A 26,564-nucleotide genomic window follows, 5' to 3' on the forward strand; every position below is an offset into this window, starting at 1 on the left:
CCTCATGTAGCTTGGCTTCATCCTTTGTTTTATATCGCTAGCCCTTATCCTAAAACTATGACCTCTCATTCCAGGTTGCCCCACAGGAGGAAGCATCCGCTCTACATCTGCTTTGTCAATACATTTTAGCATCTTATATACCTCAATCTGATCTACTTTCATTCTTCTAAACTTGAGAGAGATTTGTCCTAAACTGCTCAATCTCTCTTCATAAGACAAACCCCATATCTCCTGAATCAATCTCGTGAATATATTTGTGTTTTCATTCGACAAGCAGGTTCATGGTTTCAAGAAGCTGAATCCAGGTCCTTGGGGTTCAATCCTGGCATTACACACCACAATTATCTGCTCTCATTGTCTTCTGGGAATTTGTCTGGAGGACCACCAATCTTTTCTCAACACAGCACTTCCTCAACACTTATACTTCCTCTAGCAAGGCCTCGTGTGCAGCATCCAAAAACCTTGGACCACACTCTCTCCCATTTTGTGTCAGTATTCAATCTTTTCCAATGTCAGTCTGACCTGTACAAAGACTCCCACCACCCACTCCAGCCACCCTGCACCTTCCCTTTAAGAGGAGCAGGCTAACTTTAAGTAGTGCAGGTCTCTTGTTGAGGTATGCAATCACTGACAGCCTGGTTAGCTCAAACTGCACACTAAAATCATGGTGACAATAATCGTTATTAGTGTCACAAGTAGGCTTACATTAACACTGCAATGAAGTTACTGTTAAAATCCTCTAGTCGCCACATGCCGGCGCCTGTTTGGGTACACGGAGGGAGAATTCAGAATGTCCAATTCACCTAACAGCACGATTTGCGGGACTCGTGGGATGAAACCGGAGCACCCGGAGGAAACCCACGGAGACACGGGGACAATGTGCAGACTCTGCACAGGCAGTGACCCAAGCAGGGAATCGAATCCGGGTCCCTGTTGCTGTGAAGCAACAGTGCTAACCACTGTGCTACCATGCCGCCCTGATGAGAAGGCTGTGTGAAGTTGACATACTATCTGAATCCGATTGAACTGGGACAGGGCAGTCCTATATCGTGATCCCCAAGCCCATTTCCAGGGGATACCCAACATAGACATAGCCACCGGAACCAGGTTTGATTTGATTTATTATTGTCACATGTATTAGTATACAGTGAAAAATATTGTTTCTTGCATGCTATACAGACAACGCATATCGTATATAGGGAAGGAAGGAGAGACTGCAGAATGTAATATTACAGTCATAGCTAGGGCGTAGAGAGTTTAAAGAGTTAGAATGAAGTTTTAGAAGCATAGAACGAGAATAAAAGATAGAATTACAGGGTATGCTGGGCACAGCTTGCAAGAAGTCGCCTCGCTCCGGCTCCATCTTGAAATGTTTTGAGACCTCAGTGTAACATTGAGGGAGAGGCGGTGGTGCAGTGGTATTGTCGCTGCATTACTAATCCAGGGACACTCCCGGGACTTGTGTTCAAATCCCACCACGGGCAGATGGTGGAATTTAAACTCAATAAAACATCTGATCATCATGAAATAATTGTTGGAAAAACCCAACTGGTTCAATAATGATCTTCAGGGTAGGAAATCTGCTGTTTTATCTAGTTTGGCTTACATGTGACTCCAGGCCCCCTGAAATGGCCTCGCAGGTCACTCAGTTGTATTCAATCGCTACAAAGGAATGAACCCGGACGGACTACCTGGCATTGTCATAGGCACTGGAAACAACTAACGGCAAACCTAGCACTGTCGACCCTGAAAAGTCCTTCCTTATCACTAACATCTGTGCCAAAGTTGGGAGTGCTGTCTCACAGACTAGTCAAGCAACAGCATGACATAGCCATACTTATGGAATCATACCTTACAGACAATGTCCCAGACACAATCATCATTCCTGGGTATGTCCTGTTTTACCGGCACGACAGACGCAGCAGAGGCAGCGACATAGTGGTATACAGTTGAGAGGAAGTTGCTCGAGGAGTCCTCAACATCGACTCAGGACCCCATGAAGTCTCATGGCTTCAGGTCAAACATGGGCAAGGAAACCTCTTGCTGATTACCACTTACCATCCCCCATCAGCTGATGAATCAGTACTCCATGTTGAACACCACTTGGAGGAAGCGCTGAGGGTGACATGGGCATAGAATGTACTCTGGATGGGGCACTTCAATGTTCATCCCCAAGGGTGGCTCGGTAGTACCACCACAGATCAAGCTGACCGGGTCCTAAAGGACATAGCTGTTAGACTGAGTCTGCAGCAGGTTGTGAGGGAACTAATGTGAAAGAAAAACATACTTGAATTCATCCTCACCAATCTGCCTGCTGCAGATGCATCTGTCCATGACAGTATCGATAGAAGTGACCACCGCACAGTCCATGTGGAGACAAAGTCCCACCTTCACATTGAGGATACCCTCCATCATGTTGTGTGGGAAATACCACCTTGCTAAATGGGATAGATTTCGAGTAGATCTAGTGTTGAAGAAATTATAAGTCGGCACTTCGAATTTTCGCCAAAGGTCCTTTATTTAACACAAAGTTTGTGGGGGGATTAGAGAGACTACAGTCATTCCAAATGTCCCCGCTTTACAAAAGTAAGGCAAGCAATTTATATGATACAGTAAGCAATATCAAGGACAAAAGGCATTCTTTAGATTCGCAAAAAGACAGAAAAGCGAGCAGGCCGGAGTTAGAGTTTAATAACAGGCCTTAAGTTCCTCGCCTAAGAAAGATAATAATTATCTGCTGTCAGCAAAACAATGTGCAGCTGTACGCTTGTTTACATTGTATGACCTTCTGACTGTTTCATACAGAACTTCTTGACTAAAAATAAGGCTAAATGTCCATCGTGCTTTGCCAAGTGCCTATTTCCATGAAATATAGTCAAGCAGCTGATTAAAATGAATTCAGGGTATTAAGGCAACTAATCTGCCAACTAAAGTCCCTTCTACATCTAGCAACTCAAGACTAGGCATCCATGAGGCGCTGTGGGCCATCAGCAGCAGCAGAATTTTATCCAAGCATAATCTGTAACTTCATGGCCTGGCATATCCTCCCATTCTCCCATTACTACCAAGCCAGGGGATCATCCCTGGTTGAATGAAGAGTGCAAGAGGCATGGCAGGAGCAACATCAGGCATACCGAAAAGTGAGGTGTCAACCTGGTGAAGCTACAATGCAGGACTACTTGTGTGCCAAACAGCATAAGCAAGTATTAGAGCTATGCGACCCCACAACCAACGGATCAGATCTAAGATCTGCAGTCCTGCCACATCCACCCGTGAATGGTGGTGGACAATTACACAACTCACTGGAGGAGGAGGCTACACAAATAGCTCCACCCTCAATGATGGAGGAGCCCAGCACATTGGTGCAAAAGATAAAGCTTATGTTTTTGCAAGAACCTTCAGTCATAAGTGCCAAGTGGATGATCCATCTTGGCCTCCTCCAGAGGCCCCCAGTATCGCAGATGTCAGTCTTCAGCCAATTTGATTCACTCCGTGTGCTATAACAGCTGAAAGCAATGGGGACACTGCAAAGTCTATGGGCGCTGCCAATAGTACTGAAAACCTGTGCTCCAGATCTTGCCGCACCCCTAGCCAAGCTGTTCCAGTACAGCTACAACACTAGCATTTACCCAGCAATGTGGAAAATTGCCCAGGTATGTCCTGTACACAAGAAACATATCAAATCCAACCCGTCAATTAGAACATAGAACATAGAACATAGAACAGTATAGCACAGTACAGGCCCTTCAGCCCATGGTGTTGTGCCAAGTACAGGCCCTAAATTACTTCCCTATCATTCTACTCTCAAACGTCCGCAAAGTGATAGAAGGAGTCATTAACAGTGCTATTAAGCAGCACTTACTCAGCAATAACCTGCTCACGTGCTCTCAGTTTGGGTTCTGCGAGGGTTACTCAGGGTCTGACCTCCTTACAGCCTTTGGTCGAACATGGGCAAAAAAGCTAAATTCCAGATGTGAGGTGAGAATGACTGCCCTTGACATCAAAGAAGCATTTGACCGAGTATGACATCAAGGTGCCCTAGCAAAACTGGAGTCAATGGAAATCATGGGGGACACTCTCTGCTGGTTCTAGTCATTCCTGGCACAAAGGAAAATGGTTGTGGTGGTTGGAGGCCAATCATTTGAGATCCAGGACATCACTGCAGGAGTTCCTCAGGGTAGTAACTTAGATCCAAGTATTTTCTGTTGCTTCTTCAATGACTTTCCTTTCATCATAAGGTCAGACGTAGAGTGTTCGCTGATGACTGCACAATGTTCAGCACCATTCGAGGCTCCTCAGATACTGAAGCAGTTCTTGTCCAAATGCAGAAATACCTGGACAATATCTAGGCTTGGGCTGACAAGTGGCAAGTAACATTTATGCCACATAAGTGCCAGGCAATGGCCATCTCCAAGGAGAGAGATTTAACCCCTCGACATTCAATGGCATTACCATCATTGAATTCCACCACTAGCAACATCCAAGAGCACAGTAAGAAGTCTTACAACACCAGGTTAAAGTCCAACAGGTTTGTTTCAAACACAAGCATTCGGAGCACTGCTCCTTTCTCAGGTGAATGAAGAGGTATGTCCTCTTCATTCCTCTTCATTCACCTGAGGAAGGAGCAGTGCTCCGAATGCTCGTGTTTGAAACAAACCTGTTGGACTTTAACCTGGTGTTGTAAGACTTCTTACTGTGCTCACCCCAGTCCAATGCCGGTATCTCCACATCATAACATCCAAGAGGTTACCATTGACCAGAAACTGAACTGGACTGGCCATATAAGTACTGTGGCTACCAGGGCAGGTCAAAAGCTAGGAATCCTGCAGCGGGAAACTCACCTCTTGACCCCCCCAAAGCCTGTCCACCATCTACAAGGCACAAGTCAGGAGTGTTATGGAACACTCTCCACTTGCCTGGATGAGTGCAGCTCCAACAAAACTCAAGAACTCGACACCATCCAGGAAAAAGCAGCCCGCTTGATTGCTCCCCCTTCCACAAACCGTCAAACCCTCCACCATGACGAACAGTGGCAGAAGTGTGTACCATCTACAAGATGCACTGCAGGAACCCACCAAGCTTCCCAGGCAGAACCTTCCAAACCCACGGCCACTACCATCTAGAAGGACAAGGGCAGCAAATACATGAGAGCCCCAGCACGTGGAGGTTCACCTCCATGTCACTCAACATCCAGGCTTGGAAATATATTGCCATTCATTCACTGCCCCTAGGTCAAAATCCAATAACTCCCTTCCTAACAACACTGTGGGTGTACCTACACCACATGGACTGCAGCAGTTCAAGAAAGCAACTCACCACCACCTTTTCAAGGGCAACTAGGGATGGACTGCTAGCCTTGCCAGTGATGCTCACATCCCATAAATGAATTTAAGAAATGAATTTAAGGAACATTAGGCGGGATTCTCCCTTCTGGGGACTAAATCCACATGCCGGCGGGAAAACCGGCGCCAACCACTCAAGTGTTAACAGCCCCCAAAAGTAAGGAATTCTGCAAATTTTCGTGGGCTAGGTAGACGTCGGAGGGGTTGGCGACGCTCCAGCCGGCGGCGAAGGGCCGGCGCGAGTTTGGCAATGCGCGGAACGGCCGGTGTGATCTCGTGCATGCGCGGACCGACTGCCGCATTTCCGTGCATGTGCGGGGGTTTTCTTCTCCATGCTGGCCCCCGGGCACTATGGCGGAGCCCTACAGGGGCCCAGCGCGGAGGAAAGACGGCCCCCACGGAACCAGCCCGCCGGCAGGATCGGTCGGCCCCGATCGCGGGCCAGGCCACCGTGGGGACCCCGCCCCGGGGTCGGATCTCCCCACCGCCCCCCCCCCCCCCAAGGACCACCCCCCCCCCCCCCCCCCCCAGGTCCCGCCGTCCGTGAGATGAGTAATTCACGCCAGCGGGACTGGCCAAAACTGGACAGCCACTCGGCCCATTGGGGCCCAGAGAATCGCCAGGGGGGCCGCGGTCAACGGCCCCCGACCGGCATGGCGGCAATCCCGCCGGCCCCCGAAAAACGGCGCCAGAGAATAGGGCAGCCGGCGTCGGGGCAGGATTCACGCCTTCCCTCGGGGATTCTCCGACCCGGAGCAGGGTCGGAGAATCCCGGCCATTAGGCCATTCAACCAATGAAGTTGAATGTTACACATCTTTGTGTAATTCAAAGTCCACAGTTTCATGATATTTTAACTGATATTCCACCCTCAATCAAGACATTAAATATATCACATCAGAGCATTTCATTATATGCAGCATGCCGGTGGGGGAGGAGGGAGGAAGGGTCTGAATAACATTTTGTAACACCAGAACAATTATTTCTTTAGAATACAGCTAGTTCGTTGCATAAAGTATTGGAAATTCGAATACTAAAAACATTTTTTCTGAAGCTACTGTAGTAGCAGCGAAAATTCCTGTTTAAAGAGATAATAGTTGGGAGAATGCTGTTGACGCACTGTTGATGGGGTTAACTGAGTATTTGGCGGGGACGAAGAAAGTTGCTAAAGAGGTTTTATAACATTTCCGGGAGCTGTGCTGAATCATCCACTTCAACTCCCACACAGCAGGACATTGAAAGAAGTAGAAAAATAATAGCTCAGAAAACCAGATGTGAACAGCCGTTGCAAGCCAGTTAAATTGTTGGTGTAATATTGTGCCAAGGTAGGGCAGCTGTTAACCGAGCAACTGAGCACAGTCCAGGATGGAAAAACCAATATTCCGAATGGGCATGGCTAGCTGCCTTGAAGGGAGGCAGAGAGGGAAGGTCCCATTCTGTGGGCTGGCAGACGTGCCCACTTCCAGTTCTCCATTAAGTACAGAGAGGTGGTAGAAAGTGTCCCGGCCCCGGGGACACTGGAAAAGGATAACCAATCTCACAAAAACTGCTGTGGTAACTTCAACAGTACTGCTCCACATGACAAACACCAGGCTCAACAGATGAACAAAAAAAGCCCTTTAATGTTGGACTGCGCAAAGCAGCAAAGCGCGTTACTGAATGCAGCTGGAAGCAATTTAACCCATTGGCCCATTTCAAAGAGGCCACAGTATGAATCGTTAGCTGTGAAGAGCATCAAGCCAGTACAAAATGGGGAGGCTGGAGGCCTCACTGAGCTCAGGGTTTCTACATTAAACGTTACGTCATGTCATTGCACAAAAGCAAAATACTACAGAGGATGGTGATCAGAAATAAATCCCCTCTCCAAGACCAGCCCAGACCATCTCCACTCCCTGTAGTTATGGTGCAGCCATCCTCCCTCCATTATTGTCAATGAAATCAGGAGTAGGCATTAAGATCTGAAGTTGTTGAACTCAATGTTAAGGTTCACTGGGTGTTGAGTGCTGAGCAGAAAGTTAGTTGTTGTTCTTGAGCTTCCCATAGTGCGTCATTGGAACAGTGTAGGAGACCAAGGACAAAGAGGTTGGAGGTCATGGGGATAGGAGGAGACTGTTCAGCCATCCAATTAGATCATGGCAGAGTGGAAGAGGGACAGATAATAACAAAGGTATGTGACCAGAAGTTCAGGATGCACTTTGCAGTCTGAACGGAGGTATTCAGCAAAATAGTCAGCTGGTCTATGTTAGGCCTCAGTTTAGCCGAGACCACATTGTGAGCAGTGAACACAGTATACTGGAGTTGAAAGAAGTACAAGTATTACAATCCCGGACCAGACCCCAACAGTGGCTAGGATAATGGACAGAAACCCCAATATTTTATTTTAATTTTGTAAGACTGAGGAAAAGAGACCTCGCTCCAGGAGCAATTTCACAAAAAATAGGGATATGGTATATTAAAACAAACTTTATTACAAACGCAGTATTGAAATATCTTTAACATCACACCAGTAAATAGCTTACAATAACGTCTTAAACAATACTACTCAATACAGTGACACAATGGGCGGGATTCTCTGATCCCCCCGCCGGGTCGGAGAATGTCCGGGGGACGGCATGAATCCCGCCCCGCCGCTGGCTGTCGAATTCTCTGGCTCCAGGGTTTTAGCGGGAATCGCGCCGCGCTGGTCGGGGGCCATTGGCAGCGGCCCCCCCCCCCGGCAATTCTCCGCCCCACGGTGGGCCAAGCGGCCGGCCCCACCAGCGTTAATCAAACCAGGTCCGTACCGGCGGGACCTGGCTCTACGGATGGCCTGCAGAGTCCTCGGGGGGGTGCGGGGGGATCTGTGCGGGGCGCCCCCACGGTGGCCTGGCCCGCGATCGGGGCCCATCAATCCGTGGGCGGGCCTGTGCCGTGGGGGCACTTTTTCCCTCCGCACCGGCTGCTGTCAACCTCTGCCATGGCTGGCGCGGAGAAGAACCCCCCTTCACATGTGCTGGGATGACGCCAGCACAGGCTAGCGCTCCCGTGCATGCGCAAACTCGCGCTGGCCAGCAGAGGCCCTTTGGCTTGGCGTGGCGCCAAGCCCTTCTGCGCCGGCTGGCATGGCGCCAACCCCGCCGGTGCCAGCCTAGCCCCTGAAGGTGCGGAGGATTCTGCACCTTCCGGGCGGCCCGACACCGGAGTGGTTCACCCCACTCCTCGGCGCCGGTACAGCCCGCCCCACCGGATAAGGGAGAATCCCGCCGAATAACCCTCAACTGCTATCTTTACTTCCAAACAACAAATCCTTCTCAGATCCCAATCCACTTTTAAATATAGTTAGCATTCAGGAATACTTGCTGTACAGAGTTATCTTTTGAGACTGTTTGAAAAGATAGACCCGAACCCTGTCAGAATAATGCAGAACCTCTGGCTGTATTTCTTCAGAAATGTCTCAGTTTGACTTCTAGCCACAAACTAAATCTCTCAAAATGTCCAATTGACTGCTTCAACCCCTGGCTCCTCCCATTAACATTTCACTAAACTGAACACAATATGTCCCGAATTAACTACTCCGCAGGGAACCTTCTTAATATAAAATCCATCAGCCCAAACTTTTTACAATGCTTTAATTGCAAAAAACCTAGCTTTCAACCCAGTGTTTTTAAAAACACTACTGCAGCAGTCACACACACTAATCCATGTTTTTAACCCTCACTGCACCAAATACGCACAATACCATATATCAGAAATTCCTACATTCATCACACAAGTAAATCTCTGCTTCACATGGAAGGTGTGTTTTGGGCCTCGAATGGGGAAGAGAGAGGAAGTAGAAGAGCAGGTGTTTTCTTGGACAGAGACCATTCTCATTGGTGGAAGGGTCAAGAACTGGATGACATTGATATTAGATGACATGAGGAGAACCTTTACTCAGTTTGTGTGATTAGGACCTGGAATGTGCTGCCTGAGGGTTTGCTGGAGGCATATTCAATAGTACCTTTCTAAAAAGGACTGGATCACCCTCTGAAGAAAGCAAATTTGCAATGCGACAGGGAAAGGACCCCCCAGGCCCCCGGGGTCTGGTTAGGTTGATTAGCCATGTTAAAATTGCCCCTTAGTGTCCAAAAGGTTTGGTGGGGTTATTGGGTTCTGGGGATAGGATGGAGACATGGCTTAAGTAGGGTTCTCTTTCTCAGGGTTGGTGCAGACTCGATGCGCTGAATGGGCTCCTCCTGTACTGTAAATTCTATGATTCTATGATCGTGGGACTAGCTGAGTTGCTCATGCAGAGAGCTAGCACGGACACAGCAGACTAAAAGGACCCTTCTGCATTGTAACCATTCAAATTCCCTCTGTCTTTCCATTTTTCTCCCACATTAAAATTTTTTCCCGATCTTCCTTTTACCAATGCAAGGTTTTAGCCATCCGTCTTCATCATTTGCTTCATGATCACCATCTGTTTCTTTACATATTTCTCTTTCGAATCATAGAATCCCTACAGTGCAGAAGGAGCCCATTCGGCCAATCGTGTCTGCACTGCTGCACTGACCTGCCAAAGGAGATCCCAACCAATCTCCCACCCAAGCCCGTAATCCCACCTAACCTTTTGGACACGAAGGGGCAATTTAGCATGGCCAATCCATCTAACATGCACATCTTTGGACTGTGGGAGGAATCCACATTGAGGGGCTCAGTTTGGGTAACTGCAAAATAAGACATTAATAAAGAATGGATGTGTAATTAGCAAATTAATTTCAATATAAATAATTGTGAGATGGTGCCCATTTAGAAGGAAGCAGAAGAGATTGCATGTTTCGTGGGAAAAAAATTGTCTAAATGGACTGGAGCCATCTTGAGGTTACCTGGAGGTGCATACACACAGACTATTAAAAGTAGCAACATAGTTTAGTAAGGTCTGGAAAACAAGTACTGGGTTACATTTCTAAAGGGATAGAATTGAAAAACAGCAACATGCTAAATTGGTTAGACCACATTTAGAATACTGTACACATCATTAGTTTCTATATTATCAAAAGGATATAAATGCCCTGAAGAAGGTTCAAAAATGATTGACGAGAATGATAACCAGAACCGACAGCTTACCCATGAATAGCAACTGAATTGACGGGATTTTTACTTTAGAAAAGAGAAGCCTGAGGGGTAACTGATAGAGGTCCTTAAGGGTTTATAGGGTAAATGTAGAGAAGAATTTTTTGACTTGTGGGCGCAACTTGGGCTAACGGCCATAAATATAAGATAGTCTTGCTGCAAAATGAGACATGCTGATGAAGCTCTTTATCTTGTAATCATCAGGACAGACTCAAGAATGCCAAATTTCAAAAGGAACAACATTTCACACTGCATGAGAAGAGAGTGCCGATTGGTTGACAAGAGAATTCTAATTGGTAGAGGTGTCACCATGGAGAATGCATCAGAGAGCAGTTAACTGGCAAGCTTTTGACCGCGGATTTATGCCTGCCGCAACTACAAATGACAAGGTGGGTGCAAAATCTTGCGACACTCAGAAAACGAGAATCTGGCTGGTGAGATCTCGGGCGGGATTCTCCTATCGGGCAGCTAAGTGCCGATGCTGGCGTAAAAGCTGGAGTGTTTTACTCTGGCGTCGGCGCCCGTTCCGGGACCCCATTCTGCGGCCCACAGGGGTCTAGCGCGGCGCTGGAGCGGCCCACGCCACTCCAGCTGCCAATCCCGGCCTGAACCCGGTGCCGCGGGGTCCGCGCATGTGCAGTTGGCCCGGTGCCAACTAGCGCATGCGCAGTGGCTGCCTTCCCTGCGCTGGCCCCGACGCCAAATGGCGCAGGGCGGAGGAAAGGAGGCCCCCCCGACAGAGAGGCCAGCCCGCCGATGGCCCCCCTCGGGATCGGACTCCCCCTCCGCCCCCCACAGGCCACCCCTGGACCCTTCAACGCCGAGGTCCCGCTGGCTCAGAGGATGTTAGAACGGCGCCGGCAGGACTCGGCTTTTTGCTGACGGCTGCTCGGCCCATCCGGGCCGGAGAATCGGCGTGCCGGCCCGGGACGGAGAGTCGGCGCATACCCCGACCGGCGCCATGCCGACCATGCCAGCCCCAGTGGTGCCGATTCTCCACTCTGCGGAGAATCACATCCCAGCATCGGGGCGGCGTGACATGATTCACGCGGTCCGCTGGAGATTCTCCGACCCGGCGGGGGGTCGGAGAATTCCGCCCGACGTTTCCTGATTTTCCCCACCCCTTGCCAGTGATGTCATGAGGACCCAACCCAGGAAGGACATTTTAATATAATTAGGGTCCTTCCACGCCATATCGGCCCCCACCACCAAGGGACAGTGCCAAGGGCATTGCCAGGAGGCAGTGCTAGGGGCAGGGCCTCTGTGTGCTCCATGGGGGGGGGAGATTTTGCTTTGGAAATGGGGGTTTCCTTTTTCATATCGGAGATTGGGTGCCTTTTAAGAACAGTGTCCCGATCTGGGGATTCCCAGTTGCCGACTTTTTCTGGCCCCGCCAGTGTGGCAGTGTAAGCTACGCCTCCAGTATTTGTTTTATCAAAGTGTTTAAAAGGTGACACGGTGGCACAGTGGTTAGCACTGCTCCCTCACAGCACTGAGGACCCGGGTTCAATCCCAGCCCCGGGTCACTGTCCATGTGGAGTTTGCAAATTAATTTCAATATAAATATTGACTATAAATATAGACACATTCTCCCTGTGTCTACCTGGGTCTCACCCTTGCAACCCAAAGTGTAGGTGTTCTGGCCACGCTAAATTGCCCCTTAAATGTAAAATGTTTTCAAAAATCAAAATGTTAAAAATATGGTGGTAAGAGTAGGCAGTGCAGTTGGTGAGCTATACCTACACACCACTTTTCTCGCCTGAGCCACCACGTTGAAAAAAGAAAAGAAAATACTGCTACAATGGGTGGGATTCACATCATGATATCTCGCGAGATCTAATGCGATTTAATGAGGCGTGGCGAGCCGGGTAGATCCCGAAAGTACAGCTCACCAACTGCACTGCCTACTTTTCCCACCATATTTTTAAACACTTTGATTTTTTCTGGACAAAAATGTTAAGTATCTTACTAGTTATTGTTGATCTGGGATTGTGTAAAGAGACAGGATTAATTAGTGATCTTACAGCAAAGAATTTTTTGGGGAAGGGTGATGATAATATGATAGGATTTCAGACTAATTCTGATATGGGCATGGATAAGTCCAAAAGCAGGATCATAAATTTAAACAGAGACTAATATGGAGGTAAGAGGAGTGAGTCAGCTGAGATAAATTGAGAAATTTGATTTTAAGATATGATCAATAAGAAATGGAAAACATTTAAAGAATTAACAATTCACGGCACGGTGGTTCAGTGGTTAGCACTGCTGCCTCAGAGCACCAGGGACCGGGGTTCAATTCCGGCCTTAGGTCACTGTCTGTGCGGTGTTTGCACGTTCTCCACGTGTCTGCATGGGTTTCCTCTAGGTGCTCAGCTTTTCGCCCACAGTCCAAAGATGTACATAGATTGGCCACGCTAAATTGCCCCTTAGTGTCCAAAGACGTATAGGTTAGTTGGGGTAATGGGATGGGCCTGGGTGGGGATGTTCTTTCAGAGGGTCAGGCCACCGTGGGCCCCCCCCCCCCCGGGGCCGGATCCCCCCGCACACACACCCCCCCCGAGGACCGCCCCCGCATACTCACCTGCCAGCTCCCGCCGTGCGTGAGGTGAGTAATTCACACCGGCGGGAGTGACCAAAAATGGACGGCTGCTCGGCCCATCGGGGCCTGGAGAATCGCCGGGAGGGCCGCTGTGAACGGCCCACGACTGGCTTGGTGGGAATCCCGCCGCCGCCCGAAAAATGGCGCCAGAGAATAGGGCAGCCGGCGTCGAGGCAGGATTCGTGCCTCCCCCGGGGATTCTCCGACCCAGCGGGGGATCGGAGTTTCCCGCAGAGAATGTCCAATTCACCTAACAGCCTATATTTCGGGACTTGTGGAAGGAAACCGGAGCACTCGGAGGAAACCCACGCAGACACGGGGAAAACGTGCAGCCTTCTCACAGACAGTGACCCAAACGGGAATCAAATCTGGGACCGTGGTGCTGTGAAGCAACGGTGCTAGCCACTGTGATACCATTGTAAGCAGAAAATAAGCAGAGTAAGCAGAGTATATAGAGTATATATAGAGTAAACAGAGCATATTGGAATAAACAGAGTATCCATAGAGTAAATGAGTATACACAGAGTAAATGAGTATACGCAGAGTAAAAAGAGCATACGCAGAGTAAGCAGAGTATATGCAGAGTAAGCAGAGTATACGCAGAGTAAGCAGGGTATACGCTGAGTAAGCAGAGTATACGCAGTGTAAGCAGAGTACATGCAGAGTAAAAAGAGTATACAGAGAGTAAACCATGTATACGCAGAGTAAGCAGAGAACAAGCAAAGAATAAGCAGAGTATATGTAGAGTAAACAGAGCAAACTCAGAGTAAACAAAGTATATACAGAATAAATGAGTATACGCAGAGTAAGCAGAGTGTATGCACAGTAAGCAGAGGATAAGTAGGGTAAGCAGAGTACATAGAGTATATTTAGAGTAGACAAAGCATACTCAGAGTAAATAGAGTATTTACAGAATAAATGAGTGTACGCATTTTCCTAAAATGTCCCAATTGTCATAGTAACAAAGGATGTGATTGCACTAGAGAGGGTGCAGAGGATATCACCAGGATGCTGCCTGGAATGGAGCATTTTAGCTATGAATAGAGGCTGGATAAGCTTGGGTTGTTTTCTTTGGAGCAGAGGAGGCTGAGAGGGGACCAGATTGAGGTGTGTAATATTATGAGGGGCATGGGAAGGCTGGATAGAAAGCAACTGTTCCCCTGAATTGAAGGGTCAATAATCATAGAATCCCTCCAGGAGAAGACCATTTGGCCTATCGCGTCTGCACTGACCCTCCGAAAGAGCACCCTATCTAGACCCACTCCACACACACACAACTGTATTCCCCGTAACCAAACCCGCACATCCTTGGGCACTAAGGGCCAATCCACCTAACCTGCACATCTTTGGACTGTGGGAAGAAATCAGAGCACCTGGAGGAAACCCACGCAGACACTGGGAGAACATGCAAACTCCACACAATCGTCCAAGACCGGAATTGAACCCGAATCCCTGAGACTATGCCACAGTGCCGCCCACAATAACAATTATTTTAAGGTGAAAGGCAGGAGGTTTAAAGGGTATTTGAGGAAAATATTTTCACCCAGTGGATGCACTACCTGGGAGGGTAGTTGAGGTAGGAAACCTCACAATCTTTAAAAAGTACGTGGATGAGAACTTGACCCATTGCCTTGAATGATATGAATTTCAAGTGCTGGGAAGTGAGATTAGTGTCGCATTTTTTCTCGGTGTAGGCTTGATTGGCCGAAGGGCCTTTATTGTACTGTATGATTGTATGATCTATTTTATCTTGAGAAATTTCTTTTGAAATCTCACGAGTACAGGGAGTGGGTGAACTGGATCAAATTGATGCATTTGAGGGCAGGCTTCATAACACCTTGCATTCATATAACGCCTTTCATTACAACAAGTCGTCTCAAAACATTTGGGTATCAATGAAATACTTTGATCGTGTAGTCCTGTTGTAATGTAGGAAATGCAGCAGCTAATGTGCACACAACAAGCTCCTACAAACAGTAATGTGATAATGTTGGCTGAGGGGTAACTATTAGCCTGAACATCAGGGATTACCCCCTGCTCTTCTTCGCAATTGCACCATGAGTTCTTTGACACCCAGCTGAAAGGGCAGATGGGGTCTCATTTTAACATTTCATCCAAACACCCGCACCTCTGACATTGGAGTGTTCCCTCGGAACTGAGCATCAGCCTCGACCTTTGTGGAGTGGGAGTGGGATTTCGACGCAGGACATTCTGACTCAGAGTTCAGTGTTGCTATTCAACTGAGTCACAGCTGAACACACAAGAATTAAACGGAATAAAATAAGTTGATCAGACAGTATAAAATCTTCAGGAGTCCCGAGAAGGTGATATAAATGTAGCTTTATTTGCAAAGCAAAAGTAAAGGACGCATGCATACAGCATATGGGTCCCAGCCCGGACTACCAATCATGCCAGTCCCAATCGGGGTTGGCTTTTCGGCATTAGTTTCACGGGTCCCGGCTGCTAGGCCTCTGCCCCTCAGCAGAGGAACTCGTATTCCACGAGCCACTCAGTGCGATCAATTGGGTCATCCCCGTGGGTGTCGTGAGGGTTATTACAGACAGGATGGGAGGCAAGGAGAGTGGGCAGAGGCCTTGTGGACAATAATCACCAGTATAGGCAGCTGGGCCGAATGGCCTATTTGATATGATATCTAAACATCTAGAAGGACAAAAGAGTTTTGACCAGTACTTTTATTTCCCTGTTTTACTGTTTTTTTTCTCCGAAACAGAACTATTTAAAGTGTACCGTACATTGAAACTTGCGACCTACTGTGCAGTTTTCTTTAAATTGCCGATTTTTTGATTGTACATCAACATTTACACTGCTGGCTATAGATTGCAATTGTCAGTGCGTTGTCCGACATCCTCTTCCCCATCACCACCAAGGTAGTGGGAGATAGTGTGCCAGTTATGCTGACAAGAATCAATATTGATAGGGTCCTTACCAACATTCCCCCCCCTCCCCCCCCCCCACCCTCACCCAGCACATAATACTTCCTCCTCAAAATAAGTATTATATCTTGCTGCAAATATCTGTAAAGAACTAGGAACTAATTGTCTGTGTGTTTTGGGGGGCCATATTTCATGGCTGCACTGGAGACTGATGTGATATGGAATAGAAAATGTTCAAACCGGGCCTTCTTTTTTACAAGGCGACATGAAAAGTTAAAGCTAAAGAGCTGTTATCTTTCCAAGCTTAAAGTGTGATTATCACCAGCATCAGGGTTCAAAGAGGCAAAGGAACACAGAGCAATATGGATACTCCCAGTGGCAGGGATTGTAGGCTCTATAGGCAGGGGCTCTGCTGGGAACAGGAGTTATTGAGTATGCTGTATGGGGGCCATTATACGGGTGGTTAGAGCTAGAAGCAGCGGAGAGGCATTATCTAATGCATTATCAGAAAGAAATGGTTTTCAGTCTTCATCATTTGGATTTATTTCTCACACATTTCTGTGTGAGTGTTTTTGTCCTCTTCCATGCAGAAATACGTTGTGTTGATCTATCATGAAGTCAGGAAGCGCAAGTAAGTCTACATTCATGTTGTGGCCCTGTTAAATTCCTAACATGTCTGGAGGTGCTGGTTTTCTAGCCTGACATGTGCAACGTCCACCTCTAATTCAGACTTAGCGCCATCTGAGCTGTCTGGCAGCTAAAAAAATATCATTGGAACATGAAAGAGGCCATTTAGCCCCTCAAGCCTGCTCTGCCATTCATTGCGATCATGTCTGATCTGCGATCTAATTAGTTGATTCAAACACTACCGGCCATTGGGATACTCTGATCCCACTGGTAGCGCACCCTCACCCGTTGGTTTCCCGACAGCATGGAAAGGCTTCAATGGGAAATCCCATTGACAAGCAGCGGGAAGAGAGAATCCCTCCGCCATCGAATGACGCTGCCGAGAAACACATAGCTAGGGGACCGGAGAATCCAGCCCTATGTTTTATTTTATAGTGAAGCGTGAAGTAGTACATTTTGGCAGGAAGAATGAGGAGAGGCAATATAAACAAAATGGTGCAATTTTAAAGGTTGCGCGGGAACAGGGTGATGCAAGAGTGCGTGTGCACACTTCTTTGAAAGTAACAGAATGAGTTGATAAGGTTGTCAAAAAAGCATGAGAGATCCTTGGATTTATAAAGAGGTTACAGAGTACAAAGCAAAGAGATTATGCTAAACTTTAATCAATCACTGGTTAGACCTCAGCTGGAGTAGTGTGTCTAATTCTGGGCACCACACTTTAGAAAGGATGTCAAGCTCTTTGAGGGTGTGCGGGGGGAGGGTTTCAAGGATAGAATCAGGGATCAAAGTTAGGGTTATGTGGATAGATTAGAGACGGTGGGATTAGCACATGTGAGTGGAGGGGGCGTCGGTATGGACACCTATTTGTGGCAATCACCGGTTTGCACTGGGGAGGCTGGATGGGGGGTTTCAGATGTGGAAACGTGAGGGGATCGAGCGGTTAGGGGACCTGCTTTCCGTGCTTGGAGGAATTGGAGAAAAGTTTGAGCTGCCCGGTTGGAATGGCTCCTCTAACCGCAGGTGAGGAACTTTGCACAGAGGCCGGTTTTGGCCTTTCCGCACCTACTGCCCCAGGGGATACAGGACAAGATAGTGTCGAAAACGAGAGTGGGGTGGGGAACGTCTCAGAAATGTATAAAGAGCTCATGGAATGGGAGGGAACCCCGGTAGGGGAGGTAAAGCGAAAATGGGAGGAAGAGATGGGCAAGGAATTAGAGGCGGGATTGTGGGAGGATGCCTTGAGTAGGGTTAATGCGTCCTCGTCGTGTGCCAGGCTTAGCCTGATACAATTCAAGGTGGTCCAAAGGGCACATATGACTGTGGCCCGTATGAGCAGGTTCCTTGAAGGGGTCAAGGATAGGTGTGGGCGATGTGTGGAAGGGCCCGCAAATCATGTCCACATTTTCTGGGCAAGTCCGAAGCTTGGGGGATTCTGGCAAGGATTTTCTGATGTCATGTCCACGGTATTGACGGTACGGGTGGTTCCGAGTCCAGAGGTGGCGGTTTTTGATGTGTCGGAAGACCCAGGAATCCAGGTGGCAAGAGAGGTTGTCGTTTTGGCCTTTGCCTCCTGGTAGCCCGGAGATAAATCTTACTGGCCTGGAGGGACTTGGAACCCCCGAAATCAGGGGTATGGGTCAGTGACTGGCCCAATTTCTCAGGCTTGGGAAGATCAAGTTCGCCCGGAGAGGATCGATGCTAGGGTTTGCCCAGAGGTGGCAGCCGTTTATCAACTTCTTTGGGGAAAATTAAGCTGTCAGCAGATACAAATGGTGTGTGGGGGAGGATGTTAAGGCGGGAAATAGTTAGTGGGAAAGGGGGGACTGGGGAACTGTGCATGTAAGCCACATAGGCTGGGTGTGGTGGTTGGTTGGGTGGGTGTTATTTACTTTGTTGTTTTTCCTTTTGGAAATTGTTATTAAAAATTTACAAATGCCTTAGTAAAATATTTTCCAAAAGAAGTGACGGTGGGATTGTACTCTGAACAGCAGAGAGGTTTAAGTGAAGATTTAATTAAGGCATTTCAAATCATGGAGGGTTTTGATACAGTAAATAAGGAGAAACGGTTTCCACTGGCATTGAGGTAGATGACCAGAGGACACAGATTTACGACAACGGACAAAAGACCAAATTGGGGAGATGAGAAGAGTTACGTTTGTGCGGCGAGTTCCGTTTCTATACTGCCCTGTCTGAAAGGGTAGCGGAAGCATATTCAATAATAACTCTCCAAATGTTTGCAGAGTCGAGGAGAAAAAGCAGGAGAGTGGGATTGCTCTGTCAAACAGCAAAGATGTGATGGGGCAAATGGTTCTCTTCTAGAATTGCAAAGGCACTCAATGAGTGTGGGAATGAAGGTAGTGCTTTAATGATTGGTTAGCGTAAGTTTCTGTTTAGGCAAATGCCATCTTCATGGTGACTTTGTATTACAAGAAACTAACCAAGAATAGACTGTCTTAAGAGAGGGAATAATGGGAAATTGGGAACTATCTTGCTCCAATGTACACACATGATAACATGAGAGCATAAGAAATGGGAGCAGGAGTAGACCACACGGCCTATTGAGCCTGCTCCACCATTCAATACGATCATGTCTGACCTCAGACTTCAACTCCATTTTCCCGCTCTCTCCCCATACCCCTTAATTCCCCGAGAGACAACAGAATTATGTCTATCCCAGCCTGAAACATGTTCAACTATGGAGCATCCGCAACCCTCGGGTTGGGAATCCCAAAGACTGCACAGAGGTCAGCGATGCTGCCTCACAGAGCCAGGGACCTGGGTTCAATACCAACTTCGGTGACAGTCTGGAGTTTGCACGTTCTCGTCGTGTCTGTGTGGACTTCCTCCGATTTTAAATTATTTTAAAAATAATCTTTATTGTCACAGGTAGGCTTACATTAACACTGCAATGAAGTCACTGTGAAAAGCCCCTAGTCGCCACATTCTGGCACCTGTTCAGGTACACGGAGGGAGAATTCAGAATGTCCAAATTACCTAACAGCACATCTTTTGGGGCTTGTGGGGGGAAACCGGTGTACCCGGAGGAAACCCATGCAGACACGGGGAGAACGTGCATACTCTGCAGCGACAGTGACCCAAGCCGAGAATCCAACCTGGTACCCTGGCGCTGTGAAGCAACAATGCTAACCACAGTGCTACCATTTTCTCCCATAGTTCAAAGAGGTGCAGGTTAGGTGGATTGGCCATGCTAAATTTGTCCCTTAGTGTCCAAAGATATGCAGGTTAGGTGGGGTACGGGGATAGGGCAAGGGAATGGCCGAGGTAGGGTGCTCTTTCGGAGGGTCGGTCCGGATCTGATGGGCTGAATGGCCTCTTTCTGCACTGGAGGGATCCTATGGTTCTACTCTATGGTTTTATGAAGGAATCTCTCCTCATTTCTATCTTAAATGATCAACCTCTTATCCTGTGACTCCCCTTCCTGTGTACTTGTTAATTACAAGAGTCAGTTCGGATCAATTCAGTTCAAAAATGTACCTTGCTTCCCAGGGCTTCTCCTGAGATAACAGCCACAGTTACCCCATCCCTGCTGGGTTTGGGAATGGTTTTACTCTGCAGTTCCTGGTACCGAGGCGCCACCATTTTATTCAAACTTTTCAAATTGACCCAAAGCTGGAGTCCATGTCCGGGTTCATCAGATGATGGCATCTCACAGTGGACTATACCTCGACCAGCGGTCATCCACTGTCAAACAATCAAGAATGAATTGTACAAAATTACCAAATGATGTCTTTCTGTTCACTCTTCAATAGCTATCACAATACTGCAAAGTGACTAATTCCAAAGGTTTGTCATTGGCAGGTTTAACTTTGATGTACTGGCTTTTTTACTAATTATCCTTGGCTGACTGTTGTTCCTGTCAAATGTCTATGGAAAGAACAAAGTAACAAAGCAAACAGAGGCAGGAGCATCGGAAGGAGGCGGGATATGCGATTATACTTTTTAACTATAAATCATTCTGCCACATGCTGCTCCACTCCAACAGTGCTGCCTTATCTAAATTACCCAGTTATTATTTTGATATTTCTGGTGGAATTCAGTTTAAATCATAGACAGGTTCATTTTTCTCTAGTTGGATTCTGTAGAATCATTCCTTTTGATTTTTCATTTTACATAAGAATCACAGAATTGTTACAGCACAGAAAGCGGCCATTCAGCCCATCGTGTCTCTCCCAATGGGCAGCTTTGCTGTGCTCCCATTCTCGCCCCGTAACTCTGCACTTTCTTCCTTTCCCAACAACAGCCTTCTGAAAGCCTCGATTGAGCCTCCACCAAATGCTCAGGAAGACCTCGAACACTTGTTGTGTGGAGAGGTTTTTTCCTGCTTTTGTTACTCCGCATTCACTCGGTCCAGATACCTCAGGATTTTGAACACCTCCATCAAACCACGTCTCAACCTCCCTTTCTCGAAGGAAAACAAGTTCCAGCCTCTCCAATTCATCTCCATAAAGTGAAGCTCCTCATCCTGCAACTGTTCTCATTAATCTTTTCCGCACTCTCTCCTAGGCCTTCAGTTCCTTCTTAAAGTGAGGCTGCCAGAACTAGATGCAACACTCCAGCTGAAGCCTAACTACTGTTTCATACCCGTTCAACATAACCTCCTTGCCCTTGTATTCCATGCCCCCAGCCCAGCATATCACATCCTTTATTAACCCACTCTCTCAACCTGCCCTGCCACATTCAATGAGTTATGCACATTTGCACACCCAGGTTCCTTTGCTCCTGAACCCCCTTTAGAATTGTACCCTTTATTTTAGCTGGAATTCTCCGGTCATTCATTGGCAGCGGGATTCCCTGGTCTCAATGGCTGTGCACCCCCACCCCTGGGTTCTCCAATGACATGGGGTGGCTTCAATGAGAAATCCCATTGACAGCGGCAGGAGCAGAGAATCCCGCTCCCAGTGAACTGTGCGGCAAATATTCCATTCTCGCTAGCAGTAGCGTGGCGGTCTGGCAATGGAGAATCCTGGACAACATCTCTCCATGTTCTTCCTACTGAAATGAATCGCTTCACATTTTTCTGCATTGAACTTCATCTGACAATGGACGCCCATTCCAGCTGTATGTTCTTTTAACATCATTCTTAAAGTTCACAACTCTTCCAAGTTTCATATCATCTGCAAATTTTGAAATTGAGCTGTCGACAGCAAGTTCTAAACCATTAATATATATCAGGAAAAGCAAGAGTCCCAACACTGACCCCTGGGGAACTCCACTACAAACCTCAATAAAAATAATAATAATCTTTATTGTCACAAGTAGGCTTACATTAACACTGCAGTGAAGTTGCTATGAAAAGCCCCTAGTTGCCACATTCCGGCAATTCTTCAGGTACACAGAGGGAGAATTCAGAATGTCCAAATTACCTAATAGCACGTCTTTCAGGACTTGCGGGAGGAAACTGGAGCACTCGGAGGAAAGCCACACGGGGAGAACATGGAGATTCCGCACAGACAGTGACCCAAGCCGGGAATTGAACCTAGGACCCTGGCGCTGTGAAGCCACAGTGCTAGCCACTATGCTACTGTGCTGCCCACTCCTTCCTTCAGTCTAAAGGACATCCTGGAGTGCCAAAACAAGTGAATTAGACAATAATTTGTGTAAGTTTCTGAGATCTTTGATCCTTGACTGCTCCAATGATTTACAGTCACCATGGGCGTCATTCTCCGACCCCCCAGCGAGTCGGAGAATGGCCGTTGGCCGCCGTGAATCCCGCCCCCGCCGGTTGCCGAAGTCTCCGATACCGGATATTCGGCGGGGGCGGGAATCGGGCCGCGCCGGTTGGCGGGCCCACCAGCTGGATTCTCCGGCCCGGATGGGCCGAAATCCCGCCGATAAATTGCCTGTCCCGCCGGCGTGGATTAAACCACCTTTTCAACGGCGGGACAAGGCGGCGAGGGCAGGCTAGGGATCCTGGGGGGGCGATCTGGCCCAGGGGGGTGCCCCCACGGTGGCCTGGCCCGCGATCGGGGCCCACCGATCCGCAGGCGGACCTGTGCCGTGGGGGCACTATTTCCCTTCCGCCTCCGCCACGGTCTCCACCATGGCGGAGGCGGAAGAGACTCCCTCCACTGCGCATGCGCGGGAAACTGTCAACGGCCGCTGACGCTCCCGCGCATGCGCCGCCCGAGATGTCATTTCCGCGCCAGCTGGCGGGGCAACAAAGGCCGTTTCCGCCAGCTGGCGGGGCGGAAATTCCTCCGGCGTCAGCCTAGCCCCTCAATGTTGGGGCTCGGCCCCCAAAGATGCGAAGGCATTCCGCACCTTTGGGGCGGCGCGATGCCCGTCTGATTGGCACCGTTTTGGGCGCCAGTCGGCGGACATCGCGCCATTTCGGGAGAATTTCGCCCCATATTTGTAAGTAAAACAAAATAACTTTATTTATAACAAGAGAGATAAGGCATGCAATAATTATAATAGAATAATGGCCAACTAATCTACTACTCCCCCCATTTTGTCAAACACACACAAGACAGACACACACAAAGGGATAAAATGACAGGGAATAAAATGGAAGAAAGAAACTTGTGTTATGGTTGCTGATATTGAAATCATTGTAGCTGGCTATCTTCCCAGAACGTGGCGTGTTGAGACCACCAGTTGGATTGCTAATGAGGTTCTTCTGGCTGGAACATTGAAGCAGGACTCTCAGGCTGTGGGATCCCCTCTGGGGATTCACTTTCGTTTGCATTAACCTGAACCTTCACTCGGAAGATCCACCTCAGGTCTGTTTAATTCTAACTTGCTTCCACCTCCACCAGATTAACTATCAACATCACTGAGATAAGATTAGAGTTCTCCACATGAGAGTTTAAAAAGGATTTTCAAACAACCCACCCTGCCTGCAGCTGGACTGGATTTCCCTGAAGGCTGTGCAGAGAGAAAGTTTTTTTCTTCAGGTACGTAGAGAGAGATCATCAGGTAAGAGAGGGATCAAAGCTGTAGCCCTCTGGCTTCTTGAACAAAACAAAACCGCTCCTCAGAATGAGATCTGCCTGCCATTTTAGAACATTCTGGAATGGACAGCACCAATCAGCGTCGAGTGTTAGTTAAGACTCGGGAATTTAAAACAGTTTATTGTTTGCTAACCAAGCCCATCAAGATGAGTCATCACTGATGTCAGCACAACAGTGCAGCATGTCGGGGAATTTGTTTTTTTTAATTAAAGGCGAAGTCCAACTTAAAGGTGTAGGCCCTATTAATTGTCCAGGTGCAAAAATTATAAAAGCCAAATTAACAGAAAATGAAGTGAATACACAGGGAAAGCAAGATTTAAACAGGAAAATCCTTACAATGTAGCAATTCTCCAGCCTCGTTGCGCTCTCGCTCTGGGGCAGGAGGGCTCCATTTCACTTGAGGGCGGCACATTGCACAGCTGTGCTGCCCTATCCCATGTGCTGGCTGCCAGACGTGACATCATCAGAGGGGTAGAACTCCGGGAAGCTGTTGGCCACCGTCGCCACTCCATGGGATGGGTCCGGGTTGGCACCCAGCGCCCCCTTTTCCTGCTCGGTGCCCATATGGCCCTGGGGTTCATCGAGGGACCAAGGGGCAGGTGGTTTGAGCCCCAGCTGCCCCTGTATCGTCTGGCTCTGCCAGCCCTGGCGGTTCCCCATGGTCCGCAGTATCTTGCCGATGCCCTTGACGATGCTCCTCAGTGACTGGAACACATCACCCAGTGTCTGGGACATATCCCCCAGTGACCCATCCATGCCCACCTGCGACTGGGACATGTCCCGCAGAACCTCCTCAAGGTCAGCCTGGTACTGGGTGACATCCCCCAGCGAGGCAGACATTCTGTTGTGACCCTCAGCAATGGCTATCACCAACTGCGCGATGCCTTGGACACCTTCACCAAAAGTGCTGACATCGTGCAGTGGGCTCACCACTGTGGTCGCGACCCTAGCAGTGTTGGCCTTGGTGCCACGCATTGCCGGTGACATTTCCAGCACCTGTAGCCTCTGGGACCCTCCACTGACCATGGACGGGATTCTCCGACGGGATTCTGCCATTGCCGGTGCGGAGATGAACCCCTCTGCGCATGACTGGGATGACGCCAGCACATGCTGGCTCTCCCACGCATGCGCCTATTCGAACTGGCCGGCGCCAGTTGGCGTGGCGCCAAGTCTCTTCCCCGCCGGCCAGCGCAGCACAAACCATTCCGGCGCCAGCCTAGCCACTGAAGGTGCGGAGGATTCCACCCCTTTGGGCGGTCCGACGCCGGAGTGGTTCACGCCACTCTTCGGCATTGGGCTCCCCGCCCCTCCGGGTAGGGGAGAATCCCGGCCCATATGTCCATTCTCCAGCAGGTTCTCCAACCGATGGCTGGAGCAGCCATGGATCTGCTGGAGTGATGCTGACATCTCCCTCAGAATGTCCAGGCCACATCTTAATGTCTCCATCAGCTCCAGGATGACCTCTTCCACAGGTTCAGCATCTGGCTGGGACCCAGCTAGATCCTGGGATCCAGCAGATGTCTGACTGCTACCTCGCCTGGGAGTTCCTGCCGCCACCTGATGTACCTCATCAGCTGTCTGGTGCTCACCAGATTGTGCCCCAGAAGCCTGATCACTAACATTTCCCATTGAGATGTGTGCATGTGCGCTGGTGGATGATGGAGATGACAGCGGTAACGCGACTATTATGGTGGCATCCTCAGAGTTCTCCTCCGAGGTAGTCCCCTGGGAGGCTAGAGAGGGGGCCATCTGGGATGGGCCTTTACCGTCAGCTGGAGGACTTGCGGGAGAATGAACATGTGGTCAGTGGGAGGGATGGGTCAGTCAGGAAGGCAATAACAAATCACATTTGAAAGGTCCTTGGGCTGGGGCCCAATGATTCTTCAGCTCTGCGGCATCTGCCAGTCTCCGCCTTGGTGACTGCTCTGTCCTCGGCCACATCAGTCGTTCTCCAGGGCACTCGCACGCTCCTCGAAGGAGGTGAGGATTCTGAGGGGTCATTCTCCGACCCCCCAGAGGGTCGAAGAATGGCCGTTGGCCGCCGAGAATCCCGCCCCCGCCGGTTGCCGAAGTCTCCGAAGGGAGAAAAGTCGGCGGGGCGTTAATGGCGCCGCTGCCGTCGGAGAATGGCACGGGTCTGCGCAAGGCAGCCGATTTTCGGCCTGCCGATATTCTCCCTTCCGGATGGGCCGAAGTCCCGTCGACGTGATGACCGTTCACGTCGACGTAAATTAAACCTCCTTTTCATCGGCGTGACCCTGTGCTCCAGGTTCACGCCGACCAGCATGGAGGTGAGTGATGGCCTGGGGGGTTGGCTCTGGGCAGGCGATGGCGTGGCCGCAGTCTGAATGTGTGGGGAGAGGTGTGTCTCGGGATGTGTGTGTGTGTGTGTGTGTGCGGCGGGGGGGGGGGGGGGTTAGAGTGGGCTGGGCTCCGGGGGAGTGCCGTGAGGGGGGTCCGTGCCGGGGAGGAGGTTGGGGGGTCCGTGCCGGGGAGGATGTTGGGGGGTCCGTGCCGGGGAGGGGGATGGGGGGTCCGTGCTGGGGAGGGGGATGGGGAGTCCGTGCCGGGGAGGGGGATGGGGGGTCCGTGCCGGGGAGGAGGATGGGGGGTCCGTGCCGGGGAGGAGGGTGGGGGGTCCGTGCCGGGGAGGAGGTTGGGGGGGGGGGTCCGTGCCGGGGAGGGGGGTGGGGGGGTCCGTGCCGGGGAGGAGGTTGGGGGGGGGGGTCCGTGCCGGGGAGGGGGGTGGGGGGGTCCGTGCTGGGGAGGAGATGGGGGGTCCGTGCCGGGGAGGAGGTTGGGGGGTCCGTGCCGGGGAGGAGTTTGGGGGGTCCGTGCCGGGGAGGGGGATGGGGGGTCCGTGCCAGGGAGGAGGTTGGGGGGGTCCGTGCCATGGAGGGGGATGGAGAGTCCGTGCCGGGGAGGAGGTTGGGGGGTCCGTGTCGGGGAGAAGGTTGGGGGGTCCGTGCCAGGGAGGGGGATGGGGGGTCCGTGCCGGGGAGGGGGATGGGGGGGTCAGTGCAGGGGAGGAGGATGGGG

At 49.6% G+C, this 26,564-nt stretch overlaps 1 protein-coding gene across 4 annotated transcripts in view; it reads right to left on the reverse strand.

The window, feature by feature from the left end:
• pir (pirin) overlaps window positions 1-26,564 on the reverse strand; it is a 173,147-nt gene that overhangs the window by 98,797 nt on the left and 47,786 nt on the right. For 3 of the 4 annotated variants that reach the window (XM_072514344.1, XM_072514343.1, XM_072514342.1), the window contains one exon: window positions 20,047-20,253. The exons of the other annotated variant lie outside the window; for it this stretch is intronic. In XM_072514344.1, the coding sequence (XP_072370445.1) occupies window positions 20,047-20,253 (207 nt within the window). The remainder of the gene's footprint in view (window positions 1-20,046; window positions 20,254-26,564) is intronic. 4 annotated transcript variants of the gene reach the window in all.

This window comes from Scyliorhinus torazame, chromosome 8 (assembly GCF_047496885.1).
Source record: "Scyliorhinus torazame isolate Kashiwa2021f chromosome 8, sScyTor2.1, whole genome shotgun sequence".
NCBI classification, from domain to species: domain Eukaryota; kingdom Metazoa; phylum Chordata; class Chondrichthyes; order Carcharhiniformes; family Scyliorhinidae; genus Scyliorhinus; species Scyliorhinus torazame.